Source organism: Populus nigra, chromosome 1 (genome assembly GCF_951802175.1).
Source record: "Populus nigra chromosome 1, ddPopNigr1.1, whole genome shotgun sequence".
NCBI lineage: Eukaryota > Viridiplantae > Streptophyta > Magnoliopsida > Malpighiales > Salicaceae > Populus > Populus nigra.
In genome coordinates this window covers 48,844,446-48,858,800 of record NC_084852.1, presented here as the reverse complement: position 1 = coordinate 48,858,800, position 14,355 = coordinate 48,844,446, and the positions used below count along the sequence as shown (strand labels likewise).

The 14,355-nt window shown below is 31.3% G+C and overlaps 1 protein-coding gene and 1 pseudogene across 5 annotated transcripts; both read right to left on the bottom strand.

Moving 5' to 3' along the window:
- Positions 1 to 873, bottom strand: part of LOC133682667 (zinc finger protein WIP2-like) — a 3,711-nt pseudogene extending 2,838 nt beyond the window's left edge.
- An 866-nt stretch (positions 874 to 1,739) lies between these two features.
- Positions 1,740 to 8,208, bottom strand: LOC133682036 (outer envelope protein 80, chloroplastic-like). Of its 5 annotated transcripts, none has more exons than XM_062105602.1 (16): positions 7,479 to 8,207; positions 7,112 to 7,205; positions 6,696 to 6,778; positions 6,472 to 6,569; positions 6,296 to 6,365; positions 5,853 to 5,946; positions 5,312 to 5,393; positions 5,158 to 5,193; positions 4,864 to 5,017; positions 4,630 to 4,770; positions 4,183 to 4,253; positions 3,960 to 4,038; positions 3,697 to 3,812; positions 3,168 to 3,315; positions 2,902 to 2,971; positions 1,740 to 2,452 (listed from the first exon to the last, which is right to left on the bottom strand). In XM_062105602.1, exons 1-16 carry the CDS (start codon positions 8,076 to 8,078, stop codon positions 2,298 to 2,300), a joined length of 2,091 nt encoding a protein of 696 aa, XP_061961586.1. In that variant the 5' UTR covers positions 8,079 to 8,207; the 3' UTR covers positions 1,740 to 2,297. The 5 variants fall into 5 exon arrangements, with proteins under 5 accessions (XP_061961586.1, XP_061962761.1, XP_061962826.1 ...); XM_062106777.1 differs by having other exon boundaries at positions 6,696 to 6,786; positions 7,112 to 7,201; positions 7,479 to 7,617; XM_062106842.1 differs by having other exon boundaries at positions 7,112 to 7,201; positions 7,479 to 7,617.
- Between the last annotated feature and the right edge of the window lie 6,147 nt (positions 8,209 to 14,355).

Here is a 14,355-nt window from a genome sequence, read left to right as displayed (position 1 = left end):
TTTTTTTTTTTTTTGGGGGGGGGGGGGGGTATGAGAAACAATGATAATTTACATGTTGGAAATTTGTTTTAAAAACATGGATAATAAACATGTTTGAGATTAAATTAAAAGGGAGATCCGTTTACTTTTTGGGCTAAAATTTTATTAGAAATTATTCTTCAATAAGAGTTTTTTTAACATGAGATATTAATATAATTAAAATAAATTATAGGTAAATATAAGATTAATGTCAAATAATCCTTGGTTAGCATGTTTTTATGAAACTCAAAACTCTATCCCACTTAAAAAAAATAATACAACATCTCTTTGTAGCGAAAAGTTGAAGAGTAATAAATACGCCTAAGCAAAATAGATTTGGACTTAAACCACGTGCTTGCTTATCTCGAGCACGAGCTCTAACATGGGCCCCCTAGACACTGATAGTAAAAAGCATGGGGGATTTATTATGCAAATTGTATTATGGATTTCATCACAAAACACCGTGGACTTATCCCCCTTTTTTTTTTGTTTATTTCACCCTTAGATGACTAAATTATAGGCCAATTTAGGTTAATTTATTAGGAATGGGTAATATTTAAAGATATGGGGTCAAAGTAAAAAAAAATAGAGGAAATGAGTGGTTTTTTTAGACTTTAGATGAAATGTTCATTATAGTCCTTATACTTTTCAAATTATAAATATTATGTCCCTCCAAGTTCTAAAATTTCAAAACAAAATCAATTTTAGTCCAAAATTTTATTTTCCTTGTTTTTAAGTTCCTAGATTAAGAGAGGAGGGAGAGAGTTGTCGGACCCCAGTGATAGAGAGAGAATATTAGCATTGACGCTGATCTTGACCACTAAGATAATTGGTCTTGATGTCAACGAATTTCATTTAGTAAGGGGAGTTCCACTTAAATGTTTTTTCACCTTCAAATCATCTAAAAAACATATTTAAGGTTAGAAAGGTTTTTTATTTCAGATTTTTTATGGTTTTTTAAGGTTATTTATGGGTTTATCAAGATTTCTAGGTGTTTTGGATAAAAAATAGATTTCTACATAAAAAAACCAACAACTATGATTTTTCGGTCACAATAATAGCTAAAATACAAGGAAAAACAAATAACACGTTATTTTGACTTTATTTTTTTGAATAAAACTTGGGACTCGTTATTTATGAGTTTATCAAGATTTTTAGATGTTTTAGATAAAAAATATATTTTTACATAAAAAAACTAACAACTATGACTTTTCGGTCACAATAATAGCTAAAATACAAGGAAAAAGCAAATAAAACGTCATTTTAACTTTATTTTTTTGAATAGAACTTGGGACACGTAAAGAGTCATCCGCCCTATTAGCAATTAAAAAAATAAAAGTTGGCGCACACATGCTTGCTCTAATTGCTCTTATAAGCCAACAAGCGTGCCTTTCCAAATGAGCAAGCGTGTCAACCTGACTTGTCAAACACAGTAACATCTATATATATATATGATTTTTCTTTTTTTAATAAATACTTTTTTAATGTGTTTTTTTTAAAGTAATTTTTTAATTTATATTTAAATTAACACCCCTTCTAATTTATTTATTTATTTAGCCCTTTTTAAATAACCATGTTTCTTAATTATTTTGTATGTATTTAAATTTCTAAAAAGATTATTCTAATTCATCTATATTTTTCTAATCTTTTATATCAATCAATTTTATCTTTAAAAATAAAAATATATTTATTTATGAATAATATTTTTAATCTGTATAACCTTACATAATTCCTCCTCTTTTTTAATAATAAGGGCTACACAATATCAATGGAAACTGTGATCATTGAATACACAATTACTAAGCCACAAACAGCCCCAACCACAGACAAACGAAGATTTCCTTCCATGACAAATGGCAAGTTTTCCTTGTGGTTTGGACAAGAGCCACACGCCTAGACAAAACATTGAATGCAAAAGACAATGGACGGTGAAAGGAAAGCATGAGGAGATGATCCTATTCAATGTAAACTACACCCCATTGTCGATTTGATTTGAAGGTGACCACCCATAATCAATGCACAGACAAAACAATAGTGCATACGACGACCATACAGTAGAAGTAGTCCTCTTCTGTTTCGTGGTAACGAAGTAAATTAGGATCGCTAGGGCTCGAGCTTGCTTCACTGAAAAAAGCTACCGGGTATACAAACTCAGCATGCCACTGGGTTTCAAAGCCAGTGATGATACGATAATAGGTCGATTTAGAAAGAAACCGAAACAGGGCCTCTTTAAGTAAGCAATAGAATTGATTGCAAAATATGATATGAAGCTAAGAACACTAATTTCGGTGACCTACTCCAAAATGAAATCTCTTCAAGTTCTTGTCATTAAATGCGTATTCAAGACGAAGAGGGCCCAACGCTGAGTCCACTCGGATGCCAAAGCCATACCCGTATCCACTTCCAGGTTTCAGCCTTGCCCCAGCGGGATCTCCTGCAAAGAACAACAAAATGCAGAGTTAAAGGTGAAATGTGAAAATCATTCAAGTAGTAAACCCCTGGCCCCCAGCAAGATAATCGTCACCCTTTCATGCACGGCCTATTTGAAGAATCAAAACTAATTAATTCAGCAATCAGGGTTAATACATTGGCCAGCAAGTTACTCTCTCAAAATAAATCATGTTGAGGTACCCTGCCCTACATGAATGGACAATGGTAAGACTGTCCTCCTCAGAATCATTAACGCTTGGCATAAGCCAGCCCTGTATGTCAGGACACCCCACTCCAGGAGCGATTGTCGCGTCAAGTGCTATCAACTTTTAATGCAAGGAGAGATCAAATAACTTCGTGCCAATTTTCTCATCCTTTTTCACACAAAAACATCATCTATACAGACAGAACCACCATTCTAAATACCGGATCAAGAAATCACAAAAAACATACCAGGCACCGTGGGTCCAGATCCGAGATCTGTTCCATAGTCAGCAAAAATAACTCCTTCCACTGGTCCCAACTGCAAAAGAAGGAAAAGCAAAGGACAAATTAGTAAGCTTCCCCTTAACATTTGGATTATGTTGGCATTTGGTGTCAAGCATGCACAGAAGTCATCAAAGTGGACCTCATTATGTTTAAAAATAAACGCATTTACAAAACTGCCAGTGGCACCATGTTCAGAGACCAAAACAGAAAAGTTGCCCGCAATCACCTACCATAGGGAAAGAAATTTCACCAGAGCCAATTACATATGATCTACCAGAGCTCACAGCCCCTTCTTCATATCCTCTCACACTGTTTGTTCCACCAATGGCAAATGCTTCATGAGGAGAAAAAGTACCCACCACATGACCGCCAGACAAACTGGAAATAAAAAGAAAAGAAGCAAGTCAGCCAGCAGTACCCGATTATAATTTGCATCATCTTTGAAGTAAATAAGAATACAGTCAGGGATCCAAGAAAACGATGTCCTATGATACAGAAGCATAGTGGACTTTAACATTGTGGATAGTATGCACTGACTTACTATAAAGCTTTAAATAATTTTGTAATTTTCCCTAATATATAAAAACATAAAATTTTCCAGATTGAATAGCCAGCAACTTTGTACAAAGCTTTTAAGGCTTTCCAACAAATGCTATTGTTTATCATCTGAAGCTTTCATCCTTTATCCCCAAGAAAGGTCATTTAAGCTTACTTTACAGGCCTGCTCACAGACAAAAAAAAAAGAAGTAAACACCAAACCTCAGAAGACACAAAGCAGGACCAATTTGTGCACCCTTTCTAGCACGAGCATTGACTCTGTTGAAAAACAGCCACTCGGGCCAAAGAGGTAGTCCTTGTTCCATGTTAAACACAAACTGCACCGACAAAAATGCTAATCCATAAAACAGTAAGAGCCAAAACTGAAAACTTTTCCTTCTTTTTTCTTTCTTTTCAGTGTTTAATAAGCATATCATAATAAAATGCCAGGATAAGGAATCCCTGCTTAGTTATAGATGACTAACCATTGAAGAGCCATGATCACCAGAACCTGTATATACACTTTCAAATTTGGCAAGCAACATATCATCATGAGTCTTGCCGCTGCATGACACAAATGTAAACAGAACAGTAAATCACAAGGCAATATTCCCAATTGATAACCAATAAACCAGGCAATATTCACAATTGATAACCAATAAACCATTGCAGCCAAACATCGTAACGTTTTAAACCAAAGATGTGTACCTTGCAGTAAGCGGGCTGCTGTAATGGTCCTTAATAATAGGATTGCCATTTTCATCACGAACACCAGCGTGCTGAGATATCAAGACCAATAAATGAAAGTAGGTATTACAGCTTATGCCAAATGGTTATCTATCAAAGGGAATAAAACTTTCAAAATCATCGTAAGGAACCAGAATAGGTATTGCATATGTTCCCATACAGCCCCGGTGCAGCATAGAGATATCAAAATTCCTTAAATTATTTTGAATCACTGGTTAAAACATTATATAATGGAACAAGCATCCAAATAATTATGGGCATGGAAAATATAAAATAAACAGGTGACTAATCTATGAACATATGAAGACATTCATTCACAACATCATTATTATTGAGGGAAAACTACGGAAAGCCAGGTACAGAATTTCACTTACTCATTAATAATACCAAGTTTCAAAAATCAAGTACCTGAAAAATAAGTCCGCCTGTTCCACTCCACTTTGGCCTGAGTGGTCTGCTAAATTCTAAACCTGCTGTAACTCTGCCAATGGTCAGGCTACTATTGCCAGGTTGGTTACTGTGAACAAGATTCCCAGGGGTTCTTGAATTCTGGTGCAGTAAGAATCAGTTCGCCCAACAATGAGCACTTTTACATTATCACCGAGAAGTAATTGTAACTAGAAGCTACATAATAAAAATTACCTGAACCATAATTGTTCTAGAAGTCCGTTTGTCATCCCCTTCAATCCATGGGTCTGTGTAGTTTACGCGAAAGATTGAATCAATTTGGCCTCGCTCAAGGGAAATATTAAGTTTCCGGTTTCGTCCAAAAACATTTCTATGGGAATATGCAAAGCTGCAACAGAAATAAAAGCAATTGTGAGGTAAAACAGCCTTCCTCGCAAGTTTCCACATAATGACAGCCAATAATTAAGAATTAACGAGCATATTTGAGAGAAAACTAAACCAACCACATCTTGTATTCTTTAAACTTACCTTCCAATAAGTCCTGATAGAGGGCCACTTGTGATCCTAGAAATTGCAAATTAATCAGTATATGATGTTTCCAATCCACCAAAGATACAATAATATACATGTAAATTAGGTGGAAAAGCATGGTATCAGTGCCCTCTAAGTTAATACCACTCACCCACTTGATATCCCACCGCCAGCGGAGAAACCTCCATTTGGACGTTCAACAACATTCATTATCAAATCAACTTTGCCAGTATCTAAAACAAAGAGAGCACAAATAAAGTTTCAAAATTCATTGATTATGATAGAACAGCTGAGGTTTATGTGCGCCCACTAGCACCTCAATTCAATTTTGCTTAACATAAATGATTATTCTGAAAATATGTATAGCACAGAAGAGACACTGAATCACTAGCAAAAAGTATAGACCATGTCAAAAGGTATAATCTACAGAACATCAAATCTTCTATGTTTTGCTTGACACACCAACTGAAATCAAGTCACACAAAACCAGATTTATTCAATTGTACTCTCAAGCAGATTCTACCCATGATTCTCTAAGAATGATTTCAATGTTACCGCAACAATCCACAGTATGCAATGTGCATGTGCGGAGTGCGGGCACATGTATGTTCATAGATGTATATTTCAGTTAGCATTTCTCTAAGTATGATATTTTATTAGACTATTTAAAATGAAAAAACATCTTTTTTCACCTCCAGCAGGTTGGGGAATAAAGCTAACATCTTCCATGATTCCCATAGTTAACACAGTATCCACATCTCTTTTCCCTTGAAGCATACTGTAGACCTACAAAGGAGCCATTTCAAATAGAAAAACATTTGTCAGTGAATATGTTAAGCACTAGCTCACGTTTAATTTCCACAAATGGCAATTTGAGTAATGATCCTTGTAGGAAAAAAAGGAAGTCAGGTGAAATAGAGTTAAAGAGCTTTTTTTATGAAAAGAGGACTTTATCTTTCATAGACCACAGAACAGAAAAAACAAACAAACGCTAGAAAATACGGAAACTAAAAGAGACTCTCAAAGCAGAAAAATGCTGAAGCACCCTTTTCAGCCAGAAATCAGCACTATATATACATGGGGTCTTGAGGACATATAGTGTGAGAGTACCCAAAAAAAGCTGTTCCAGAATTACCTGTCCCTTTTTGGTTGTAAGTTGCCTAAGTATCGTTTCAGGCTTTGTCTTCCCTTTGGTTGGTTCACCACTGAAGAGCAATAAAACACATGCTAGTCATGAGTCTCTCTGTCTCCATGTCAGGGTGTGTGGGAGTGCAGATGAGATTGTGCGACAAATTGAAAGAAATCTCTTACGTTTTTCGGTCAAGAAAACATATGGAAATGTCGTTCACCTCTGCCTCTGCAACTTGTAACCTTATAATACCCCCAGAGAGAATCTCAGCATTTGAAACCTATAATAATGTAAATGAAGATGTTAGTTAATTTAAAGTTGTAAAACCATGGAGAACTTAACAGTCCAATCCTACATTAGCCAAAATGTGACATGAAAATAATATCATGAAAGATGATGCACAAACCATGCCAAAAAGGCCACGCTCCATGTACCAGCCATTGATGGAATTTATGACTTCATCCAAATGCTTAATATTTACCACTTTTCCTGCACAGCTTGACGCCAAAAATAAAATCAATGAAAGTATCCTATTATAACAGTTCACATGAAGCATGACAACACTCATAACCATAAGCATGGATAGATACCAAACAATTACTGTACATTCAAACCATAACTAAAAAAAGACGGTCTATACCTAGCATCCGCTTAGATTGAGACATTATACATTTATGAAAAACGTGCAAACAATATAAGGGCCAAACAATTTTCAAAATTATGAAAGAACGAGATGGGGGTGGGGAAGAGATAAAAAGGGGCAGCTCTACAGACATCATACATTATTAAATCTCTATATTTGCAATGCCAAATACCACCTACCATAACCGCCACGAAAAGCATCCTGTATAAACTTTGTCGGAAGAACACTAGCTCCTTCACATACTAGACCATGAAACTCCTGGTTCGGTTCTACCTTATGCCACAAGAAAGCAACATTAGTCATTAATTCAACCCATAACACTGCGATGCCTACAAAAACAACACTTGAATAAAACCACTGACATGTCTGCTCTCAATCAAATATCCTCACCCTGAAGCAATGCACCAATGCAAACCACAATACTCAAAGACTTATACTTTCTATAAGCACAATAACATCCCAATTATAACCAAACAACACTATAACACAGGGTATTCTCAGGCCAGCTTTCGCGCAGCAAGGCGAAGTATGGTGGGTCCCACATACCTGAAAAACCAACTGAATCCCATCACGAGTGTCAACAGCAATAGGCATACAGGAGGAAAAGTATCCACTACTGATAATCCTATGCACATCCTCTTGAACTTCACGAACGGTAAGAGCCGAGTTAGCACGGCAAGCTTTTAACGCCGCTAAAGCCTCACCTTCTAAATCCTTCCTCTCCAGTTCATCCCCATCTTTATTCTTCACCAGCACTTCACTGATCAACACCCTCTCCTCATCGTTCCGAACCGACCCATGAACCCCACTCGCCCCACCGCTCTTCTGCTGGGCGGAAACCACCGAGTCGAGCTGATTCGACTCACCGAGTTGGGACTGACTCAGCGACGCGGAGCCAAGGATCGGCAGGGGTTTGGGGTCTGAGCAGGAGGAGTGAGAAAGGGAGAGTGAGGCGGAGCAGATGGGGGGTGAGTTGGGAGTCCGAGTTGACGGGCGGGTTAGGAGTGAGTCGAGGAAGCTGGCGAAGGTGAGTTTGGTTTTGGCGAGTTGAGAGAAGAGAGGGAGAGAGGGTTTAGTTTGGTGGTGAAGGAAAGGGGGGGTTCTGAGAGAAGATGAAGTGAAGGAAACGTCGTCGTTTTTACTCATTGTGGTGGAGGAAAAATAAATCCCCAATTGAAGGAAATTAATTTGGGGATTGTTTTTTCGGAGAAGGAGAAAGGAAGGAGAAAACCACCCCAGTGAGAGGCGTATCAGTTACTTACAGCGTCATCAAGCAAGAAGCACCTCATTTGATCCTGTCAAAATTAAAAGTACCAAAATGTACTTTTTCCTTCTAATTTTTGTTTGCCTTTTAGGTGCAATTTATAAAAAAATTGAATTTTTTTATTAAAAATTAATTTTTTATATTTTTAAATTGTTTTGATTTACTAATATCAAAATTAAATTTTTAAAAAATATATTATTTTAAGTTATTTATAAATAAAAATTATTTAAAAAAACAAACACCTCTTTTAAATAATGTTGTGCCTTTTATATTTAGGCATGAAACTTGGTTTGGCTAGAAAGGAAAAGGAAAAAAAACTAAATGCCTAAAAATCCAAAGAAAACTAAAAAGAAAATTAATTGAGAAACTCAAATAAAAAAATAAAAAATAAACTAATTTAAAAATTTAAAAACAAATTCAATTCTATTTGATTTACTCAGCTTGCATCTTTAATCGAGAAAACTGAACTAAATTTAACCTTAAAAAAAACCTAATTCACCGGCGCGTTAACAATAACTAAAAGGCGTGGGGAAAACACTGTAGCTTCCCCACGCCCTTTTAATTATACTTATTATATATAATTATTATTATTATTATTATTATAGCCTTTTAATTATACTTATATATAATAATAATTATTATTATTATATTTATAATTATAATTACAATTATATAATTATATTATAATTTTTTTTTGTTTTTTATGTCTTTATGGGTTTTTTTTTTACCTTTTTCTTTGTGTTTTTTTCTTTTAATGAATTTTTTTGTTTAACTTAGTTTGTTAATGGTAAAAAAAAATTTATTTAGTTGTCAGACTTTCATGATACGGATCTCGAGTTTGACATGTTAATCTGGTTTTACGAGTCCCGGAATTTTATTTTTTTTGCTTTTTTTTTCATTTTAATTAATTTTTTTCATTTAGATTAGTTTGTTAATGTTAAATTTCTTTCTATTTAATTATCAGACTTTCATGATACGTATCTTGAACTTGACAAGTTAATCCAATTAATTATGGGTTAACTCATCAAATTTTTTTTTTATTTAATTATCAAACTTTCATGACACGAATCTAAAGTTTGACGGGATTAACCTAATATATATATATATAGAACTTAACCACGCACAAATTACAAAACCACGGCAGCCTTGCATCTTCTCCCCCTCTCTCTTATCCGTTGCAAAATTTAGATCCTAATCCTTAACTTAAAAAATTACAAAAAAACAAAAACAAATTCAAAGGTATAAAGGAAGGATTGAGGACAAAAGGAAGAAACCTTTTCTCCTTCAGTTCATCGATATGCATTATCCTGCCACCAGCTATGCTTGAGAGCTGGACGCCCCCCTCCCTGAGTCCGATATTTTTATTATTATTATTTATTACTGTTTACCAAAAAACATATAATAAAAGATTAACCACATCTGATTAAATTAATAGATTTTAATCATGTTAATATTTTTTAAAATTTAATTTAAAATTCAGTTTAAACTGATTTTAAATCACAAATTTATTATATCAACTCAGCGAGCTGGATTTAATAATTATATTTTTTATTTTATTCTTTACATAAATTATGCATGATTGCCGACTTAGTAATTATATTTTTAGAAGGCATGAATATTGACCTTGTTTTTTTATTAGAATCATTGACCTGGTATATTTATTTTGGATTGTGTTGACTTAGTGTTTATATTTTTATGTAAAAAATGCGTTGTGCCTATACATTAATCTTGCAAGTTAGTATAATTTTATAGTAGTTCAGAGCCAGGCAAAAGTACAAGCACAAGCTTATGAGGTAATGGTAAGTTTCAAATTGAAATATATATATATATATATATACACACACACACTAGATGACATGCTCTGCCAGGAGATTGTGGCATGCTTGTATATTATCGTTAATTTGTGAAAAAAATCATATAAAAAAAAACTGTTACCATCCATAATATTTTTTTAAAAAAAACTATAAAGCTATATTTTTAACCAGCTCAATATTAAAAAAACAAAATCGATAAAAACAATTATAAAAAAACAAAAAAAAAGATGACAATTTTGGAAGAAAAAAAACAAATAATAAAAAAATGAAAAAAAAAACATATGAGGAAAGTTAAAGCTAAATTTTCAACTAGCTCAATATTAAAATCATTTAAGAAAATATTGTAGCAATCTATAGTGTTTTATGAGAAAATATACAATTATAATTCTCAATCAGCTCAATATTAAAAAAAAAATCAACAAAGATAATTTTGACAAAGATAAAAAAAATAAAAGGAAGAAAAAACATGCAGAGAAACACTATACCAATCTATAGTGTTTCATGAGAAAATCTATAGTTGTAATTTTTAATCAGCTCAATATTAAAAGCAATAAAAACGACAAAGATAATTTAAAAAAAAACATAAAAAAATCATATGGGAAAACACTGTAGCAATCAACGATATTTTAAGGAAAAAAAAGCTAAATTGTCAACCGGCTTAATATGAAAAAAATAAATTTGACAAAAATAAATTTGGAAAAAAACATCGATTAAAAAAACATGTGGGAAAACACTGTAGCAAGGCAAAAATCATATGAGAAAACATTGTAGCAATCTACAGTGTTTTAAATAACTATAAAACTAAATTCTCAATCATCTTAATATGAAAAAAATAAAATCGACAAAGATAATTCTAAAAAAAAAATATTTAATAAAAAACCATGTAGAGAAATACTGTAGCAATCTAGTGTGTTAAAGAAAAAAATTAAAAAAATAAATTCTCGATCAGCTCAATAGTAAAAAAATAAAATCAACAAAAATAATTATGAAAAAAAAGATAATATAAAGAAGAAAGATAATTTTGGAAAAAATTTAAAAAAAACAAAAAAAAATGTGGGGAAAGCTAAAGTTAAAGCTAAATTCTCAACAAACTCAATATTGAAAAAATAAATTCGACAAAGATAATTTTGAAAAAAAACATGCGGAGGAAACACTGCAGCCAAACAAAAACCATGTAAGGAAAACACTGTAAACATCCATGGTGGTTTTTTTTGAAAAAAGTTACAAAGCTAAGTTCTCAACCAGCTCAATATATAAAAAAAACCGACAAAAACTATTTTAAAAAAAAGTCAATTTTGGGTTAAAAAAATGAAAAAAAAAACATGTAAAAAAAGGAAACAAAAGCGAACAAAAAAAACACGTGGGGAAAACTATAGTGTTTTAAAGAAAAAAACTAAAAAACTAAAATTTCAACTGGCTCAAAAGTAAAAAAAATAAAATCAACAAAAATAATTCTGAAAAAAACAAAACAAAAAAAATATGTAAAAAATGACAATTTTAGAAAAAAATAAAAACAAAAAAAAATAAAAAAACATGTGGGGAAAGCTAAAGATAGATTATCAGCCAACTCAATATTGAAAAAATAAATTCGATAAAGATAATTTAAAAAAATATATGGGGAAAACATTGCAGCAAAACAAAAACTATATAGAGGAAACACTGCAGCAATTCATATTGTTTTTTTAAAAAAAAACTACAAAGCTAAATTTTCAATCAACTTAATATAAAAAAAATAAAATCTACAAAGACCATTTAAAAAAAAAAGAAAAAATAAATCATAAAAAAACAATGTATGAGAATATTATAGCAATCCACAATATTTTAAAGAAAAAACTACATAGTTAAATTTTTAATCAGCTCAATGTTTAAAAAAATTAACAAAGATAATTTAAAAAAAAATTAAAAAAAAAGAAGAAGAAGAAGTCAATTTTGAGTAAAAAAAAAAGAAAAAAAAACATATTAAAAAAAACTATCATAGTGAATATATATATATATATATATATATATATATATATAGAGAGAGAGAGAGAGAGAGAGAGAGAGAGAGAGAGAGAGAGAGAGAGAGAGAGAGAGAGAGAGAGATTAGCTTCTTCATGATTTGTCCTTTGTAATGTCTCTTATTTGATGATTACTCGGTTGAAGAAAACAAGAAAAAACATAAAGACAATTTTGCAGATGTTTATGATGATCTCTTGTCTTGTATGCATTTGGTCTCATCTTAATCAATATTTTTTGGTCATGCATACTATTTTTATTTATTTATTTTTGTATCAATGTGATGAGACAGCACAAATTTTCAGCCAATTGAATGCCTAACCCAGCAAATGCTATAGCTGGCTTTCCTTCTCCATCACTTTGATTCGTGGAAGTGTTTTCTTGTGTGTTTGGTAATTTTTTTTTATTATTAATGTGGGTGTTTGGATAGTTTGCTTGTATCTTAATTAATTTTACGGGTTCTGAAGATAACGATCATGTAAACCTCTAGTGACTTTGAGGTTTGTGAGACTCGAACCGATAATTTTTAAAAAATAAATTTAGAATATGAACAATTAAAATATAAATTTTCAGGCAATTAAATGCCTAACACAGCAAATGCTATAGCTGGCTTTTCCATTCCATCACCTTGATTCGTGGAAGTGTTTTTTTTTTTTTTTTGTGTTTAGAGTTAATAGTTATTTTTTAAAGTGAATTTTATTTAAAAATATATTAAAATTTAATATTAAAATAATAAAAAAAAATTAAAAAATTAATTTAAAATTAAAAAAATATATTTATTTTAAAAATACAGTATCACTGTAAAAACAAATATTATCTTAGTAGTATAGCACAAGTGCTTTTCAAGGGTTTTTTTTCTTGAAAAATATATTAAAATAAATTATTTTAATTAATATATTTTTATTTTTGGTATTAATATGTTAAAATAATAAAAAAATATCAATTTAATATTTTTTAAAATAAACATATTTAAAAACAAAAGCTAGCTAAATCCAAAACTTGAATTTGATAAATTCAAGGGAAAATATGCCTTGAACAGTCGCTTGGATCTACGTGCGTGAATGATTTTGCAATGTTTCACTTGCCCCTTATACTTTAGAAATCTATAGCCCTCAAAATCTTCAGAAGTTCCACAGTGGTATCCTTTGTTGTTAAATAATGCAAAAGGTGGCCATCTTTTGAATTCTCCTTGAGTGATTTTAAGGGTATAAAAACTATAATTAATAAAATATGATCACAATTACGAGATTTGGAAAGGAAAAATTATAAAAAGTAATGAGAAAAAGGCAGATATTTCATTAGGAACATTTGGTCATATGAAACTGATAAAAATATGTATTAAAAATAAAAGAAACGTAACCTTATTATATTTATATTGAGCTTAGGCAGCTAAGATTATATCTACATCGATCCACCATTTTTAATAAAAATAAACTCTTGAAATAAATAAATAAAATCATAAGAATTACAATGTTATCAATATGATATATCATATTAAAAGTTATTGTAACTAGCATTTATTATTGGACACTAGATTTTAATGAGAAAAATAGTTTAATTTTAAAGAATCCAACAATATTATAGGCTTTGATATTTGATGATGTCAGCACTGTAGAGATCTCATATCGAGAATTTACAATTTACATTGTTAATATTAAAAAACAACATGATCAGTCGTATTTCAAAACTTACAGTTAAGTTTGAATTCAATGATGTGGATTTGATGAAGATTATAGTGAGAGGGTCCAATCCAAAAATTATAATTTATAAGAATCTAAATGAAACATTGTTGATTTATTTTACTAAAATATATATATAAAAATCATCTCACGCAACCACTCGTGGGAGACTATAAAATGGGTTTAAAATTTTTTTTTCTTATACATTTAATTAAAAGTTTTGAGAAAATAAAACAAGGTAAAAAAATATTATAAAAGTAACACAATTTAAACACGATTGCTATTAAAAATAACAGTTATTTCAAAAGATATATCTCATTCAAATTAATTAACATATATAAAAAAGTTAACCAAATTTTTTATAAATATCTAATGGCCAAGAGATAGATTCATTATCTAATGATCAAGAAAAAAGAGAGGAGATAAACTATCATGACAAGAGAGAGAACGAGGGAAAAAAAATAAAATAAAGAATGGTGACATAAAGAATGGGTCACCGAACCAGTGTTTCGTTTTCAACACGTTTTGGATTGTTAGAAAGATCTCTCGCGAGATTATTTTAACCACATTAAAAAATCACCAAATAAAATTATAATTGGTTAAATATTTTGTTCATGGTTAATTTAGGGTTAATTATAACCTCGCTTGATGGTTTTTCAATGTATAATTAG